The sequence below is a fragment of the Garra rufa genome, chromosome 9 (genome assembly GCF_049309525.1).
Source record: "Garra rufa chromosome 9, GarRuf1.0, whole genome shotgun sequence".
NCBI classification, from domain to species: domain Eukaryota; kingdom Metazoa; phylum Chordata; class Actinopteri; order Cypriniformes; family Cyprinidae; genus Garra; species Garra rufa.
This window is the reverse complement of record NC_133369.1, coordinates 22,905,105-22,925,859: the sequence shown is the minus strand read 5'-3', so window position 1 is coordinate 22,925,859 and position 20,755 is coordinate 22,905,105. Positions and strand designations below refer to the sequence as shown.

The following is a 20,755-nucleotide window of genomic DNA, read 5'->3' as shown; positions in this document are numbered from 1 at the left end:
GAATAATTTGAAAGAAATATTATATTTAAAGGGACAGCTCACCCAAAAATGAAAAATTGTTATTAATTACTCACCCTCATGTCGTTCCAAACCTGTAAGACCTTCGATCATCTACTAAACACAAATTAACATATATTTGATTAAATCCAAGAGCTTTCTGACCCTACATAGACAGCAACACAACTGACACATTCAAGGCCCAGAAAGCTAGTAAGGACATTGTTAAAATAGTCCATGTGACATCAGTAGTTCAACTGTAATTTTATGAAGCTACGAGAATACTTTTTGTGCTCAAAGAAAAAAAAAAGACTTTATTCAACAATTTAAAAGCCTATAAATGTACGACAGCATTTTAGTACGTAAAAAAAAACTCTAAGATTTTGAAATTAAAGTTGCAATATTTTGAGAATAAAGTCGAAAATTACTAGAATAAAGTTGAAAGTTTTTGAGAATAAAGTTGAAATGTTTTGAGAATAAAGTCGACCCAACATTTCGACTTTATTCTCGAAACATTGACTTTATTCTCGACACATTTCAACATTTTTCTCGACACTTTATTCTCGAAACATTTCAACATTTTTCTCGACACTTTATTCTCGAAACATTTCAACATTTTTCTCGACACTTTATTCTCGAAACATGTCAACATTTTTTCGACACTTTAATCTTCGAAACATTTCGACTTTATTCTCAAAACATTTCGACTTTATTCTCGAAACATTTCGACTTTATTCTCGAAACATTTCGACTTTATTCTCGACACATTTCGACTTTATTCTCGACACATTTCGACTTTATTCTCGACACATTTTGACTTTATTCTCGACACATTTCGACTTTATTCTCGACACATTTCGACTTTATTCTCGACACATTTTGACTTTATTCTCGACACATTTTGACTTTATTCTCGACACATTTCGACTTTATTCTCGACACATTTCGACTTTATTCTCGACACATTTTGACTTTATTCTCGACACATTTCGACCTTATTCTCGAAACATTTCAACCTTACTCTCGAACATTTCAAATTTTATCTCATAACTTTAGATTCTTTTTTTAACATGGCACTAAACTGTTGTATAAATGTACCTTACATTTTATCTTATGAAGTTTCTTTTTTGTTTTAAATGTTTTATGTATTTGCATGCAGTTATGTTAATTTTTACACACATTCTCATGTATATCTTTAAACATGTAATGTTCATATTGCAAGGAATGTCTTCACACTTACACCCGCCGGTGCCCAAATAAGTGTCTGCAAATGAAAAAGGAGTTTCACACTCTCCTTTGACATAGATCACAAAAGATGAATATATATGTTAGACAGAAAAGAGAATAGGAGAAATGGGCCGAGAGGTTGTGCGAGCAATGACTCATGGACAGTGTCAGCGAGTGCTTGTCTTGTTTTGATGTACAACACACAGACGCCTAAGATCAGTCAGGGACAGATATGGCCATATCAGATTTCACAGAACTAGAGGGGGAATGCAGAAATTGCTTATAACCTTGAAAAGACAGACCTTGAGTGAAAGAAAGAAAGAGAGAGAGAACTATGTGGAGAGGAGCCGTACAGTGAATCCTTTGACAGCACTCTGGATAAAAATGGGTTTAAAAGGCTTTGCTTTGATTCACAACAGTATCATTTTGCAGGCTTGCATGCAAGTGTTTTTTTCCATTTTAAAACTTTTTATGTAAATATGATGTTTGTGCGAGTCTTATCACATTTTCTATCAAATTACAGATGATTCATATGGTCTCAGAAGTCCCCTTCAGTCTATAAATCTAATTAGCGCTTCAGCCACACAGGACCGGCGTTTAGTTTGAAGCAGAAGATCTGTGCCTTTGTTTTTCAGTCAGTACAAGCCATTAAAGTTGCATTTAGCTCGTACATCATTATCACTGTTATCTGCATCTCTCAGTGGAGGATTACTGCTAGTAAAACATGAAAAGTGAAGGTTAAGAACACAATAACAGAGATTAGAATCTGTCTTTATCTCTAAGGAACTTGCTGGCTTAAACAGACCTAACTCTCTGTTTATATGCCCGTGTATCAGGTAATTGGAAAGTTCTGCTCGGCTGGAACCTGCGCCGCCTCCAGTGATGTTGGTCACACTTGTTTCTCTCTCATTCTGTAAGGAAATAAAGCCTCCGTGGGTGCGCAGCCCAAGCTCCGATAAGGAGAATGTTAGGAGGGCTCATAATGTTACTCGGATTATACTTCCACAATCCCTCTATCTAGACTTATCTGAGGACAAACTGCCTCGAAAACCTTTCCAAAGCGTGGCTTCTCTTCCATTCGTGTGCTTAGGATTGCAATATGCCACAGGCGTATCTGTGCTAGGATCTCTCTCTGCTCCGAGATTATTTTCTCACACGGATGAATGCGAATTCTTCAAAGAGATGAGGCAGATTATTTGGGAGGTAGACCGGTTGACATGCACTTAAAATTCAGCTGTGTTTAATCTATATCCACTTACTTAGTCGCTTTAGTTTGAAGAGGCTTTGGCACGCCGCGAGCCCCAAAATCACTTTGGATTGCTAAATTGAACTGGAGGAGAACTGATCTAAACTTACCATCAATATTTCGACTCCTAGCTATAAACAAAAGCCTCTTCTCTTGAAAACAAAAGCAGTTTTAAATTAAAAACTTGAGGCAGTGAATAAACAGCAAGATAATTTGATTGTGAATACTGAAGAGTGATTATCTGTTTGTAAAAAAACAAAGAATCTCTCTGAATGATTCCCACTTAATAAGAGTACTTTCATTTGACTGAATAATTAGATTTTTGCTTTCTCTCTTCAATCCCATTTGCATGCCTTCCAGGAGCAAAGACAAAGCTATTTCTGTATTTGAAAGAGCATGCCGGTAATTAAAATAATGGCAACATCTACTGCTTTAACTTAACATAGAAGATATCACCAAGAATAAAACATTTAAGGTCCATACAGTAACACCTTATCTACACAAGCTCTGTTCCCTCTTTGCAAAAACATTAATTACCTGTACAATATATAAGGGAGTTTTATAGAGGAGCTTTATAAAGTACTTTTAGTAGTTCTACATTTAACAAATGAGGTGCATGTTCATTTTGTTCCAGAAAAAAAAAACAAAAAAAACGGTAATTAGCGTGTTAGGCTGTGCAGCCAGTAAACCCTATACAGTACACCATAGAGGAGTTTCTGACACGAAACCAAAAATATCTCCTATTCCAGCCGAGCTCTCATTAGTCATTGGAGTTGTTATTAATGTGCTTCAGCCTTTCTACTCAATCCTCCATATAACCCACGGCTGTACAGTGATGGTGACGAGTAACAGGGAAAACCGCAAATGGCACTTTCCATGAATATGATACAAAATGGAGCCTGATTTTGTCTTTTTTTTTTTTTTTAACAAATGGTGCTAAAAGGGATAGTTCACCCAAAACCCATTTACGCATCCTGATATTATTCCAAAACTCTGACTTACTTTCTTCTGTAGAACATAAGATTTTATTTTTATCTCTTAAAAAAGGTCAATAAAATTGTTACCATGGTTTGGTTACCAACATTCTTTAAATTAAATAAAATTTATTTGTTGTCATATAGGTTTAAAACAACATGAGGGTGAAATTATGATGGTTTTTTTGGGGGTTGAAACCATCCCTTCGTAAACCTTCAGAAAGTCATGACTGTCAAACTAGATTATATACAGATTGTTGTATTTTGTATTCCTTCCTGTTAGAAGATTTTTGCAATCTTACTACCAAAATTTGAGACTTGTGAACCCCAATTTATGTGAAAACTACACTGTAAAAAGTTTTCACCAGTTTCAACTTAAAAACTTAAGTTTAGCAGCTGCCATTAAAATTTTAAGTTAAATCAACTTAAGTCATTTCAACTCACAAGTTAAATAAACTCATTTTTATTGTAATATGTTAAAATTACTTAGTTTTAAGCTGATTTAACTTAAAAATTTAAGACAGTTGCTAAACTTAGGTTTTTTAAAGTTGAATTTGGTGAAGACTTTTTACAGGTGTAGGCTAGAATGAGTATCAGAGTTAAAAAATTAAGCCTAAATAAGGCTATCATTCAGTTGGAGCTAAATGTTGGTTTATAGCTAGTGATACGTTTTACCACCACGAAAAAACCTGCAACATTCGAGAAATCACATATTCGGAATGACCAACTTTACTTGTAATGGCTGAAAAGCATGGTGTTTGTGTTTCTACTGCTTTTATAAAAGTCATAGGCCACAAATATATTCCGCATTTGTGGAAAAAGCAACATTTCTGTACAGACAAGTAAAAACTCCTACCTCAGAATGAGCCTAACAGATAGTAAACCTGAGCTTAGATAAGAGATTTTAATAGTAGTCTTGCCCTTGACACTTTTACTCTACAGCCCTATTCCATAAACGCAATTTAACATGTTCTCAATGTTCATCCTCCCGCTGCTTTCCCCTGTGGAAAGCGTGTTGCCGTCTTAAGTGCCTTTCCATTATTCTAAAAGCCCAAGTGTAAAATCGACCCTTCGATGGATGAGGAGACGAGTCAACAAAACACGAGAACTCAGGGGAGCATATTACCCTTAAGGCATAGCATGCCATCACATTTCTCTCAAGAAACATAAAATTGACAGGAAAGCTACTGGAAAGTGAGAATTAATTCGTTTAGTGATGACAACCGAATATAAAGGTGTAAACGGCAGCTGGCTTTGTCTGATTCAAGTATGTTCCATCCAATGTCATGATCAAAAAGTGACGAGTCTTGTGACATTGAAGCTTTGTATTGCCAAATCCTAAGGGGAAATGGATGACTAGCCTTTATAATTGAAATCACGACCAGTACAAGGCGTAATCTTGACCCTCAGGAGAAAAATTCACTCTAAATGTATCACTGAGACTTACCTGACAAGTGCAGACACTGTGACTTCTGCTGTGAGTTAGACGTGCTATTCAGGTGACCAATTTATCATCGATCTCTTCCCGTTTGGCTGTTGTTTTCCGGTGTTTTTCTGTAAGGGAGCTTAACATAATGGCCTTCACTGTGTAAGAACAAAGCATAAAGTAGGTTTTATCCATTTTGCAGCCAGCACACTCATTCATCATTCAGGAATTATTAAACATATCACTGAATGATCAGTACACATATGATATCTCAACCTTGACATGCTTTAGCATAAATGTTTCTCATTTATAAAGTCATACTCTGCTTTCTGACATTTCCTTTCTTGTCACTGTTTCCAATGAATTAATAATACATGCTCTGTGTCTCCCAACTGTAGGTGTACATAATCCCAACGTCCTTGCAAGACTAAAACAACTTGTGTAAAGCACAATATGTAGTGTATAAACTATATAATGCCAATACTAATGTTTTAAATTGATGTTAAAGATGTTCACAATGTGAACAAAAAACTTATTTCAAATGAATTCTGTTCTTTTAAACTTTTAAAAATTTGTCATGGTTTTCACCAAAACATTACGCAACATAACAGTTTTCAACATTGATCATAATAATAGTTTATTGAGCACCAAATCAGCAAATTAGAATGATTCTGAAGGATCACGTGACACTGAAGACTTAAGTAATGTTGAAAATTCAGATTTTCTCTTCATCAGTCCAAAACAAGTCTAATAAAGTGCATCCATCCATACTTTAGCAAAGGAAATCCAGTCTCCTCTTGGTTTATATCGAAATCCTCCGACATTTTCATACATGCACAACGCCGACGTATTACGTCATCCGTCTGGAGCTGCTTCCGGGTACGACCAGCTAAATTAAAGTGATTATTACTAGGGATGTAACGGTATCAAAACTTCACGGTACGGTATGAATGGCACGGTACGGTATTTATTGAATCATTTACAGGAAAAACAAAACTAATCAAGAGACTCGAAAAAAGTGCCAGAAGTGTTTTTAAACAGTTTACATGAACACTGAACATATCAATGGCATACAAATTAGCCATCTATCTGTAAACTTTGAAACAGAAACTTAAATTTTTCAATTTTAGTAACAAAAAATTATTAAAGCATGTAAAAAACAGTCAAATCAGTTTAGCTGAATGAGTTGTCTGAATCTAGTTGTCTGCTTGAAATAAGATTTTTTTTCTTACCCCATTGGCAGATTATTTAGCTTGTTTTAAACAAAAACTCACTTAATTTGGCTTGTTTTTACTAAAAACAAGACAATAATTTTTACTTGTCTAGAAAATCATTCTTGATTTAAGATTTTTTAGATATTTTGGCTGGAAACAAGACAAAATTCTAAATAAGAAAAGCATTTTTTGCAGTGCAGTAGGCTCTCATGCCTTTCTTTCGCATTAAATCTTTATTAAAAAACAATCTTTATTAAAAAAAATTTCTACCTGGACAAGTGCATCTATTATGTTGCCTAGTTTATTTAAAACTGCACCTTTCCTTATTTTAAACATAGCCAAAAAGCCACGTGTTGACTGTGAAACACAGTAGACCTCATTTATATGCATTTATGGTACATTTCCGTGTCAATCCATGTTCATTTTTACAGCGAACAATGCACTGTAACATTAATTCAGCGCATACAGCGCAGCAAAAAATAGACTCGGTGCCGAAACGATCGCTGCACTGCTGCAAAGGCACCACTTCTAGGACGTACTGCCGGACAGCAACCGCGTGCAGTCTGAACGCTCTAATCCGTTAACATGGGTGCTGAAAAGAATACGTAACGCATACGCACTGCAGACGGAGCAGGTTCGACCATTTCCATCTCTTTTCCTTGCTGCTACAGTCTGTAGCGACAACAGACCGCAAAGGATGATGGCCACGCCTGGGCTGATGGGAAATGTAGTTCCCGCTACCTCCCGTTCGCTCCATTCGCCTGAGCAAACTTTTCTCAGAAGTTTTATCGAGTCATGCGACCACGGTAGTATCGAAAAAATGTGTTATTGCGGTATGACAGTATTTACAATACCGTTACATCCCTAATTATTACGTTTTAAATATGGATATTTTTCTTAAGAAAATCGCATCGATTTGCTACAGGAGGCCCAGAGCCGCGTGAGGCACTTTTTATTATGGATGGATGCACTTTATTGGACTTGTTTTAGACTGATGAAGAGAAACACCCACCCATGCCATTCTAAAGCTTGGAAGTGCCAAGATAATTTTTAATATAACTCCAATTGGATTCGTCTGAAAAAAGGAAGTCATATACACCTAGGATGCCTGGAGGATGAGTAAATCATGGGCTAATTTTCATTTTTGCAATTCCAGCTGCAGTGTTGAACCGTTTGCCTATTGAGAGCTTTTTTGGGAGATAAGAGGCATCTTTCAGAAAATCTTACTGAATCTTACAAATCTTTTGAACTTTAGTGTATGTATAAAAGGATTATACTTGTTTTTATGAGCATATGTCAGAAATACATAAAACTTAAATAAAAAAGTGACTATATTTCATCCAGGCTTTCCATCTCAGAGAAGCTAAAAGTCCATAATTAAAACTTTAGAATCTTTATTAGGGCTGGGAACCGACAGGCCTCGTGTGATCGGATTATGAGATTTGCTTAGGATTCACAAAATGAAACCAAATGTCTCATTTGAACTCAAGAGGCTTGTTCTAGTGTCTCTGAAATATTTGATGGGAAAAACTGAGGCAGATCATAAAAACGGTTCTCTGTGAAAACTAGATGACAAACAGAGACCATCAGAAAAGAGAAAACAAACAAACACCAAGGCCCATTATAATAATGTATTGTGATGGTGGCATTATTACACCACATTTTTGCAGACTGCATCAGGATAAACAAAACTATTTTAGCACATCCACAACCAAAATGATCCTTAAGTTTATCATTAGAGGAACGAAATTAACAAACACTCAAGTACGTTAAAACTGAAATGTCTTCCAGCTAGTGGGCTCATTGCACAGATTCTTTATTATGAATGATTACATTCACCCAGGACCTAAAGTCATAATAAAATCTGAATGAGACAATGTTTTCACACCATTATCATCGTTATGATTATCCTCACCATCATTTCAAGGAAACATAAACATGTATTTCGCTGTTTGTTTTTAAAATATTTCAGCATCTCAGCAAAAGAAAATGTATGGATATATGTTTATGGAATTAAAAATGTCTTTTTATTGGTATTTGCTATTTTGACACTGTTAATGGTTTGTAATAAAACAGTAAAGATAGAGGAACTACTGTAAGTTATTATGAAACACCATCTTGATCAGTGTCCAGATTAGTGTGACAGATGTCCTGATGGTTTGGAGTCTCAGCATGCAAAAAAATAAGGCAAACAGAAAATATCTCCCTGCTTTAGTCAGACATATCAAACTAGAATAGAAGAAAAGAAGGAAAGTAACTGGAAGGGAGAGAGAAGATGGAGCAAACTAGAAAACTGTGTGAAAATGCAGCCATCTGCTTTCAGTTTAACATTCTGAATGGATAAGTCCATAGAAGACAATTAACAAGAGTGAAAAACGTCGAGTCAATGATCCATGGCATCTTCTTCATCACTGCTTTCAATAAAATCATCCTCAATGTTGTCTACAGACGGTCCAGCTTCATCATCATCATCATCAGCAGCCCCATGCTCTTCACCACCCAGCTCTGCTAGCAGCTGCTCCGTATGCTCAAACATTGGTGCGTCCTCACAGCGCAGCTTCACATAGAGCTACAGATTAGAGAAAGAGAGTGAGAAAAAGAAACAGATCTTATGATTATTATCAGAGGACTAGTGGCAGTTTTTGTTTGGGGAGTAAAGAGAAATCTCAGCTTTGACTCCAGGCTTGGCATGTTTTGCAGTGTGAACAAGTTGCCTCTAAATCAAAACTCTTCTTCTATATATTTCTCTTTTATCTAACTCCTCTTTTCTCCATCTTTCAAGGACTCGCTCTCTTTCTCTCCCTCCGTTTTTCTTCGAGAAGGTCCAGTGCCAGCGAAGTCAGCTGGCAAATTCCACAAATTAGTGACTCCTTTCCAAGCACAAACGAAGCGAGTTCTGCATCAGTGGGAAATTGTTCAGCAAGTGACTGAGTGCTTGCCAGGAGAGGAAGAGAATTCAATCCCCCCACTGTCTCAACTCTTATCACTGTAAAATATACCCTGAAAGAACATGATAAAAAAGCAATTCTCCATGTGACTGCAAAACAATATATCGCCCCGCACTTTCTCCCTTTGCTTAATATAAAAAAGCTTGCAGGGGATTTCATCCCGTTTCAGCAGGGGAATCAGTGCAATTAATATCTGAATATTTTACAGTTTTAGTGCAACTGCCAAATGTGGGTAAAGGGATACACATGATTAATTAATGATCGTTTAATAATCAATTAAGCTTAAAAAGTCAGTTAACTTCAGCACAAATACATTCTGATGTAAACATGAAGTATGCTCAATATAACGAGAACTAGGACATATTTTTTCTACAAATAAGGACTGCATTCACTGCAAACAAAGTGATAATGTATTAAACACTGACATACTTGAAATGACACCATAATTAGTCTAGCGGTATGTTATGTACACTGTTGTTACTTGACTCAAAATCAAAGTGCTTTAATGCCTATATACCAGTATGTAAAGTACAGAAAGATTTATAATAATAAATACAATAAAAATGTAAACGTAAAAAAAAAGTTGCATTTTACTGTATTAATAGCTACAATCTATCAATTAGATTTTTTTTAAGAAAAAACAATTGTGATAATTCCTAAAATATTACTTGAGTACTCAAAGATTGCACTGTATACTATGGAAGTCTGTTTCCGAGTTATAAAGCCAAAATTGTGGGATATAAACAGAATTGACTTTTTTTCTCACAATCACAAGTTTATATCTTGCAATTCTGACTTTTTCTCACAAATGCAAGTTCACATCTTGCAATTCTGACTTTTTTCTCTCTAAATTGTGAGTTTATATCACACAGTTCTGATATAAACTCACAATTGCGAGTGATAAAGTCAGAATTGCCAGACATAAACTCGCAACTCTGTTCAGAACACAAAATTGTGAGTTATTAACTCAGAATTGACTTTTGCAATTACGAGTTTCACGAATTTACGAGAGACATAAACTTAAAAAGTCCAGTTTTGAGGGGAAAAAGACATTTTCTGAGAACTGCTAGTTTATATTTCACAATTCTGAGTTAACTCACAATTGTGTGTTCTAAAGTTAGAACTGTGTGTTCACAATTCAGATTTTTTATATGCAATTGCGAGTTTCCACTCCTAAAAATAAAGGTGCTTTAAAAGGTTCTTCACAGCGATGCCATAGATGAAACATTTTTTTGGTTCCCCAACAAACCATTCAGTCAAAGGTTCTTTAAAGAACCATCTCTTTCTTACCTTTTTATAAACCTTATCTCGCCACAAAGAGCCTTTTGTGAAACATAAAGGTTCTTCAGATGTTAAAGGTTCTTTATGGAACCATTTAAACAAAAAAGGTTTTTCTATGGCATTTTGAAGCACCTTTATTTTTAAGAGTGTATATCACACAATTCTGAAAAATAACTCAGAATTCTGACTTTATTACTTGCAATTGTGAGTTTATATTAAAATTGTGTGGTATGAACTTGCAATTCAGAGAAAAAAAGTCAGAATTGTGAGTTTATATCTTGCAACTCTGGCTGTATAACTCGCAATTTCGAGTTTATATCTCACAATTCTGACTTTACTACTCGCAATTGTGAGTTTATACTGTATCAGAATTGCATGATATAAACTCGCAATTCAGAGAAAATAGAATTGCTAGTTTATATCTTGGAACTCTGGCTGTATAACTCGCAATTGAGAGTTTATATCTTGCAATTCTGACTTTATTACTCCCAATTGCAAGTTTATATCTCACAATTCTGACTTTACTACTCGCAATTGTGAGTTTATATCAGAATTGCATGATATAAACTCGCAATTCAGAGAAAAAAGAATTGCTGGTTTATATCTTGGAACTCTGGCTGTATAACTCGCAATTGAGAGTTTATATCTTGCAATTCTGACTTTACTACTCGCAATTGTGAATATATTTCTCACAAAAGAAAAGGCAGAATTACAAGATGTGAACTCATAATTGCAAGAAAAAATTGTGAATTGTGAGATATAAACTCGCAACTGTGAGAATTAAAGTAAGTTTACATCTCGCGATTCAGATTTTTTTTTCTCAGAATTGTGAAATAAAAACGCACAATTGTGAGTTAAAAAGTTCAGTTCTGAGGGGAAAAAAGACTGATATTTTCTTAAAATTGCTAGTTCATATCTCACACAAGACATTTTTTATGCAATTCTAAGAAAAAAGTCAGAATTGGGAGTTCATATCTCGCAATTCTGGGTGAATAACTCGATAACTTGCAAATGTGAGTTTATATCCTGCAATTCTGACTTCATAATAATAATTTTATTTATTTTTTATACAGTGATGAAAACGGGCTTCCATATTATACACATTGTGTATTATTATTATTTGACAAACTCAAAGTCAAAAGAATTGTTTGAAATTTCACCATCGACAAAAATAGTAGTACATTAGTAGTAGTACAGGAAGATAAATAATCGTAATAATAAAAGTTATTGAAAAGTTGTCATGTGTGCACATATTGTATTAAGAAATATTTATCAATTGAGAGTTAATTTTAATGAAAAACAATTATGAAAATTCCCTTACTTGAGTGATTACTCAAAAACTGATGGAAACCAGCCATGAATAAGAAACAGTCATGATGTGACATAAATGCAGCTAATGATGGCAAAGCTAAAAAGAGCATAGACGTCAGACCGACTTGCACCCCATCAAAACTTCCTCAACTTTCAGAAAGCGTCATGTGAGAATGACTAATGCATACTATTTTTTTTTTAAAGGTCATTTCTTATGAGGTATTAGCAGTGCGTTTGGGGTGCAGACCTCTCTTCAGCGAACTGTAATCATGCAGACACACAAGTTCTGTCTACTCTAACAACGAGACTTTAATTAAGAAAGCACATTTCTTATTAATACTTGAAAGAGCAGTCATTTAAAAAGCCGGAGAAAGTGACCCCACAACTTATCAACCTCTCCTTCGCTGTTCTTTCCTCTCTTTCCTTCTTTTTATTTAATGAGTTTTAGCACCACAGAACCTTATTTAACTCCCTCAGGGGCGAAACCACAGAGTCCTTCACACTCGCAGACTAACCAGGTCATCTCACACACACACACACACATACTGTCAGTGGGCAGCCCGTTGCTCCCTTATATCACCCTCAGAGCCGTGGGAACAGTCGCTAAGCAACAGCGAGTGGCGACAGGGCTCTCTGGGCCTCGTGGGATCTCATTTACGGACCGATCATAAGACCTCAGGAGAGTCTGAAACTCCTACCTGCTCTACAGACCTGACCTTTACATACACACACGCACACACAAACATTACAACTGTTGGCCACACAGGTTTAGTTAGACCCATGAGGGCATTTTAACACAATGTTGATGTGTGTGCATGTACTGTAGGGCCTTTTCGCTGCCGGATATCAAGGTTAATTGTGATGATAAAGCAACGCTTAAACATTAAACTCACACTGGCTCACAGGACCGGAACATTTAAATGTCTTTTGAATGATTTGTTATACTGCTTAATGCATAACTGAAGTGGATGGCTACATTCGATTGTACATTTAATTCCAGGTTCAGCACTTAAATTAATAGACCAATTTGTATCAAAAGAACAAACATTTCCAGGTAAATGTACCATGCTTGGTTCAGAGAATAAAAAAAAAAAAACACATTTTTCTAATTAGAAAACAGCATAGGTAATTTTTAAGCTCTTATATAAAGTATTTTAATGAAGAAGAACATTTTAAATAGTATTTTGTTAAGTGTATTAATTAGCTCACTTGCATTAGTCGCCTGAAAAGTGACTAAAATGTGTGAGTGCTTGAGTGATGGGGCTTGGAGAAGAAAGAGAGAGGAAGAGAGAAATCAGAACAAATTATTCATAAAATAACTGCAGCGCATTTAGTTATTGCATATAATCAATAAATGCAGTGCAAACAGACACACACACACACACACACAGAGTATGTATATGTATGCAGAGTATAGAACGATAGAACAACAGATACACCAATAGAACGATAGATAGAATGTTACAATGATAGAACGACTGATGCAACGACTGATACAATGACAGATACAATGACTGATACAACGATACAACGATAGATAGATAGATAGATAGATAGATAGATAGATAGATACAATGACAGAATGACAGAACGATCAACAGAATGATAGAATGATAAAACGATAGAATGACAGAATGATCGACAGAATGATAAAAAATGACAGAACGATAGAATAATAGAATGATGGAATGATAGAATTATACAAAAATTATAGAACGATAGAATAATATATCGATTGAACGACAGAATGACAGAATAATAGAACGATAGAACGATATAATGACAGACGATCGACAGAATGATAGAAAAAAATGATAGAATGATAGAATGATAGAATAATAGAATGATGGAATGATGGAATGATAGAATGATATAAAAATTATAGAATGATAGAATAATAAAATGATTGAACGACAGAATGACAGAATAATAGAACGATAGAACAACAGAATGGTAGATAAATGATAGAACGACAATAATAGATAGAAAGATGGAAACGATAGAATGATAGAGTGACAGAAAGATTGACAGAATAATAGAATGATAGAATGATAGAACGATGGAATGATAGAACGATGGAAAGATAGAATGACAGAACGACAGAACGACAGATGATTGATAGATAGATAGATAGATAGATAGATAGATAGATAGATAGATAGATAGATAGATAGATAGATAGATAGATAGATAGATAGATAGATAGATAGATAGATAGATAGATAGATAGATAGAACAACAGACAGAACGATAGAATGATATATAGAACGAGAGAATGACAGACAGAACGATAGAATGAAAGAACAATCAACAGAATGATAGACAGAATGATAGAATGCTGGAACGATAGAATGATAGAATGAGAAAACAGGTAGACAGATATACAGACAGACAGACAGAGACAAACAAAACGATAGACAGACAGATGTTGTGGAAAATGCAAGAAAGGATTTAATAAACAGACCTCAATCAAGAGATCTTTTGATGGTAGAGATTTTTTTTTGACAGAATTTCATTATGTAAGGTGACATACAGCATCTGCAAACATGGAAAAACCTGTCTTCTCTGATAGGAAAATGATTAAAATGGCTTGAAAAATTTCAAATATTTGCTAAATTTTGTGTAAATATATCTTTAAACTCAACACAAAATCCTCCTGGGAGCAATACACAGATGATTTTCTGCAGGGACAGAAAAATCACAGCATTCAGAGAATGACCCCGCACCACTTCACCCAGCCCTTCTGCCATTAAAAAATGAATTGAGAAACACTTGTGCCACAACTCCTGCGATTTAGATTTACAGATCTGAGTTGTGTTTATTTAATCAGTCTAGAAGAGGACGGCGCTCCAGCTAACGTGTTACCTCAGCAACAGCCATCTGGAGTTCCACCCTGTAATTACTGAGACCTGATCTCCAGTCCCGATAAGAGTTACACTCCATCAGCCACTGATTCACACACACTCACTCACACAGTGTCAAAAACACCTTCCACAAACCCACAGTTCACCCATCACCCACTCAATCTCCTCATCTTTACATCCTCTAATAAGCTCTCAAACATGTACACAGTGGAAATGTTCCTCCTAGAGGAAGCGACTGCTGAAAAGTATCTTTCACTTTTTGCAAGCAATCCCTCCCTTATCCAAGGCTCTACCTTCACCACTGAAGTATTTGTATGTTTTGAAATGGCAGCTTTGCAGAGGAGCTCGTCTGGCGGGGAGAAGGTCTTTGCTGAAGAAAATTGGCTGGAGGTGGTGATGGTGTGTGATTGGGTGTGTGTGAAAGAGCAAAAAAGAGTCTGCGATCTCCTGCTATGGCCATCCCACTCACTTGGGAACAACCACAAAAATGAATTTCACACACTGGTGCGACTGCAGACAAACCACATACCCATACACAAACACATCTGTTTTCTCTGTCACAGTGTGGATATTAAACTGTGATTTTTATTACTAGACACTGCTTTTTTCTTCTTTTTTTGCATTTTCACATTTACAGTGCCTTGAACAAGTATTCATATCCATGTTGTTGCTTTATGTTAAACTGACTTTTTTTCCACATTCATCTACATTCCATACACCATAATGTCAAATCAAAAACAGAACTGTCATGACTTCATTAAAAATAAAAATAAAACACTGAAATAAGTCCATTGCATAAGTATTCACACCCTTAACTCAGAACTTAGCTGAAGCACCTTTACTGCCTCAAGTCTTTTTTGGGTATAATACAACAAGCTTTGCACATCAGCATTTGTCAATTATCTGCCATTTTTCTCCTCACCTCTTCATCCCTCAAGCTCTGTCAGCTTAGATGGGGGCAGATGCACATTTTCAGGTTTCTCCAGAAATATTTGATTAGGTTCAGGTCCAAGCTGTGGCTGGGCCACTCAAGGACATTCATAGAGTTGTCTATAAGCCACTCTTACTGTGTGCTTAGGGTCTTTGTCCTGTTGAAAGGTGAACCTTCTGCCCAGTCAGAGGTTCTGAATGCTCTGGACTGGATTTTATTGAGGCTATCTCAATATTTTGGTGTATTGAGCTTTTCTTTAGTCGAGTCTCTCAGTTACTGCCCCAATCTAAGAAGCTGCTACAAGCAAACTTTACTTTTGGTATGGTACTCTGCAAGTGATGAGCAGTGCTTGGTTTCTTTCATACATGATGCTTGAAATTGAGGTTCATCAGACCAGAGAATCTTGTTTCTCACAGTCTGAGGGTCCTTTAGGTGCTTTTTTTTTCAAATTCCAAGTGTGTTTTCACTGACGAGAGGATTGAATCTGACGACACCACTATAAAGCCTAGATCGGTGAAGTGTTGCAGTGATGTTTGTCCTTCTGTAAGTTTCTCCTATCTTCACATATGATCATGGAGCTCAACTAGAGTGACCATCAGGTTCTTGGTCACCACTCTAACCAAAGCCATTCTCTTTCAATTGCTCAGATTGGCCAGGAGGCCAGCTCTAGGGAGAGTCATGGTTGTTTCAAACTTCTTCCCTTAAAGGGTAAGAGAGACTCCATGCTTCTGTGAACCTTCAATACAGCTGAATTTTTTCTGAACTTATCCACATATCTGTGCTTTGCAAAAATCCTGCTTCTCACCTCTACAGGCAGTTCTATTGACCTTAGGGCTTGGTTTTTGCCCCAATATGCATTTTCAGCTGTTAGACCTTTTATTGAGAGGTGTGTGCTACTGCCACAGGTTAACTCCACTCGAAGTGTAGTAACATCTACAAGCTATATGAATGCTCCTGAGCTAAATTTCAAATGTCCAAGATAAGGGTATGAATACTTATGCAATGGAAACATCAAACAATTTTACAAAACATGAAAAAAAACGAAGGGTATGAATTATATACTTATAGTTCCTTTTTAAGAACCCATTATCTGGTTCTCACAATTTAGCAAAAAACTGACACACACACACACACACACACACACACACACACACACACACACACACACACACACACACACACACACACACACACACACACACACACACACACACACACATACATAACAGTTGAACCACTGATGTCTCATGGACTATTTTAACAATGTCCTGACTACCTTTCTGGACCTTGAACATGTCAGTTGTGTTGCGGTCTATGCAGGGTCAAAAAAACTCTCGAATATCATAAAAAATATTGTAATTTGTGTTCTAAAGATTAATTACAGGATATGAGGGTGAGTAACTAATGACAGAATTTTTTATTTTTGGATAAACTATCCCATTAAGTATGCCTTCTCTACCTCCAAATACAATGCAAAAGTTTACTGGTTCTAGAGTGTATTTGTTAGGTGCATTCAAGTGTTGAAAGTAATGATTGTGTTTGTGCCTGTCCTTCCCTCTTTCTCTGCCTTCTTTCATCATTCAGATTACCATCAAGGACTCCTCCCACCGTCCTTAAATCACTCTCTTCAGCCCGTATCTCTCACTCTTGTTCTGTACATCTCTCCTCTGATGAACTGCTGGGCTGGACCGACTTCTGATCCACAACTGACCTTACTGTCCCGCTGACAGATAGTCATTTATATCTGCACAGTTCAAAAACACACACACACACACACACACACACACACACACACACACACACACACACACACACACACACACACACACACACACACACACACACACACACACACACACCTACACATTCTTTCCTTCCCTTGGAAGCAGACATAAGTGTTTCCTGCCCAGCTAACCTACAGCAGAGTCATGATTGCGCAGTCTGAATTTAAGAATGTAAGGCCTAAAATACAGCACATATACATACATATGTTTATTTACATAAATCATCTGAACAAACCAATTCACTAGAATGAGTCAGATATTATAAACAGCACTCATGTGTGGGCTGTGAAGGACTATTTATTGGATCTACTTCTAACAAGACATCTTACTGATAATCAAAATAAATGAATTGAGTCATAAGTAAATGACACAAAGATTGTACAAACAAAAAAAGATGTAACCTGTAGAATGAGTCACTGAATGAAATTGCTTTTAATAAACAGAGCGATGTTGTCCATCAATGCAGTTGGATATAGTAGGATATTTAAATGATAATATGTAGTTAAAGATAAAATAGACACATTTACATACGCTCATATTGCTTAATATGTTATTACATTGAACCGGAAAGGAAAAACAGACAAATCCATGACTCTAACTGTCCTGGTTCTTCCCTTTCATACACAGAAATGTCAAAGAAAAAAGGTCAGACATTTCTGTGCATCAAAGCAGGAAAACATGAGCACAAAAAAGGTAGCAGGGCAAAGTGAAAACAGAAGAAAGCATATACAGTAGTTTCAGTGTGAATCTATAGCCGAATAAGTGACTCCAATCCTGTGTGTGCTTGTGTCCACAAGAAGTGATTTCTCTAAGAGCACAGTGATAACACCTTCCTATATCTCAAGAGACGAGAACGGCTCTTAATACATCAAACTACAGACCTGAGCTAAAAGAACAAACAAACATAACGCACTGAAGACGCTCTGCAGCTCTCACTCAACTGAGATACAAGCAAACAGACTGGAAGTGTTCTCTAGAGTACATTTATAAAGCATCAGTCTAGTCTAGAAGTTACTGTGAATTCAAATATTGCACACCCGATACCCAAGAAGTGTATATACGATTTTTTGAGACCGTTTTATTCATAATTAGACTTGAAACAGCAATTGATATTAGAAAGAAAATGGGGATTTGGAAATGCCGCAAGCCAGATTCGAACGGATTCACCACAGCTCAACATGTCTGAGCACATGGGCTTTGATGAGGAAAAGAAAACTGGCAACAACACATATGTACAGCTGCTATTCTACACACAGAGCAATCAATACAGGATATAAATAAATATTTGCACATCTATTCACAGTTGTTGCTTGCTGACCCTTTTTGCTGCTGGTTTAAAATTCCACCTGCTTTCTAAACCTTGACAGATAAAATACCAAATTGGACCGGAGAGTTTTTGAAAATGATCTTGAACCTAGTAAATAGAAGAGGTCCAGACTGCTGGAGGAAAACACATTGACATTGGTAAGTTGCATTTACTGTATTTTTAGCAACTTTCACAATGACTGTGACTTGAGAGAGACTGATTGAGGAAGGTTACCGATATTCTTGTTTGTACTAGTTTTTCTACTGCTGGTTTGTATATTTTTTTGTTATGTAATACTCATTTAAAGTCCGGTATTGGTCATTTGGGAGTCAAACTTGTGTCGTTTGCGGTCAAAGGTAACCAAACACCTGAACTTTTTTTTATTTTCAGTAAAATCAATGTTACATAGTATTTTTTCTTTTTTTATTATTTTGACAGAATTTCATAGAACTAATTAATATTTATGCAATAATTATGATAATTGTTTTCCATTGAATACTTTTCAATTATGGCAGTATTTCATGTTAAAATAGAGACAATGCCTTTAAAATCCAATTTTTGAAGTCAGATTAGTGCCATCTGGTCAGAGTAAACAAAGAAAAACATCTGCAATTTCATGGTTTAGCCACTAGATTTCTATATAGCTCTATATAAAAGGCTTATAAATTCTTTAGTTGTTTTTAGACATAAAGACTTATTTTTATTAAATTGTGGATTTCGATATACATTTAGACTTTCTCAAAGACAACTTTTTGTATAGGTAGATTATTATTATTTTTTTTTAAATTGGGGGTGGGTGGAGTGTGTCCATTATGCACTCTTGATATTTTAGAGTGTCACTCTGTCATTGCTGTGCACTCTTTTTCTGCATCATGAATGATTTGTGGATTGTACACACAAAAAATTCTCCGTATTTTTGCGTACTTCCCATTCATTTGCCATGGCGGTCATTTTTGACAAATGACTATTTTTAAAAACACTAAGGATTCAATACAACTGTTAAATGCAATCTTTTGCAATTCTCAAAATGATTATACATTTTTATAATGTACATTATAATGCTATAATTATAATTCTTTAGCAGTGTCAGCCACTTTTAAATGTAAGGCCAGTTTTAGTCTTAGTCTCTTAAATTAGTCTCAGCTCTGTGTCAAATTGAACTACATTATCATGGTAGATCAACCTTGACCTGTTTTTGTTTAGTCAAGTTTTAGTTAACTAAATGTCTGAGCATTTTAGTCAATGAAAACTTAGTCACATTTTTGCCATGCTGTATAATGGTTGAACTGATAAAAATTTTGCTCAAAATTATAATCTCAATGATTGTTGTCATTTATTTGAGAAATTTATTTTTACATTGCACTTTCACTAATAAGCACAAATCCATAGAATGGGGACTTTTTTTTTTTACCTCATCTAGTCTACTGATATATTATAGTCTATTTAATATATAAATTAATATCTTAGATATCCACTCTCTCTGTCTACGTTACTAAAACTGGCAAAAACAAACAACAACAAAAAATATTATAACAGTGAAATTCCCAAGTAGTAGTATTTGCATATCATCGTCTGCGCTTCTGCAATGAAGAGTGAGCAAAACACCAGAAGGAAAATGTATCCTTTTAACAAAGAAGCCCTGATTTGGCGATCTGAACTCTTGATATCTGTCAACCGCACACATGAAAGCTTGTGTAGTCCGCAATAATAGTTTGAAAAACTATACTGCATGTTGATATAGTCACAGTCAATGTTTATTGACCTTATTCAGGGTTCGTACAGATACTGTAAAATTAAATTCCAGGACTTTCAAGGACTTTTCAACCACTACTTTTTTATTTTCAAGGACTTCAATCATCTCAATTATCAAACAATCTCTTCTCTTTCAAATTAAAACCATAGTTCATTTTTCTTTTTCTATTTTAGGGATTTATAGGGATTTTTTCTTTGTATTGTTTTTATAACTGTACTGCCTTTTTTTAGTTTCATGTTTTCTACTGTTTAATTAAAAATAAATCAGAAAAAAAGATTTGTGAAACCACTGAAATGATTTGTGATCCAGTCTCTAAAGTCCCGAACTGAATCAAATGATTTCCAAACCTGCACCGAAATCTTGATCTGAATCAAATGATTCACGACCTGCACACCGAAATTTCAATCTAAATAAAATGATCAGCGATACATGCGGCATAGTCCTGATCTAAATCAAATTATTCATATTATATCATTATATCATTATTAAATAG

At 35.5% G+C, this 20,755-nt stretch overlaps 1 protein-coding gene across 1 annotated transcript in view; it reads right to left on the bottom strand.

Annotated features, from left to right (window-relative positions):
• Positions 1-8,088: 8,088 nt before the first annotated feature.
• Positions 8,089-20,755, bottom strand: part of LOC141342851 (uncharacterized) — a 168,452-nt gene continuing 155,785 nt past the window's right edge. The window contains exon 11 of the mRNA XM_073847416.1: positions 8,089-8,653. Coding sequence (XP_073703517.1) covers positions 8,468-8,653 — 186 coding nt within the window. The 3' untranslated portion in view covers positions 8,089-8,467. The remainder of the gene's footprint in view (positions 8,654-20,755) is intronic.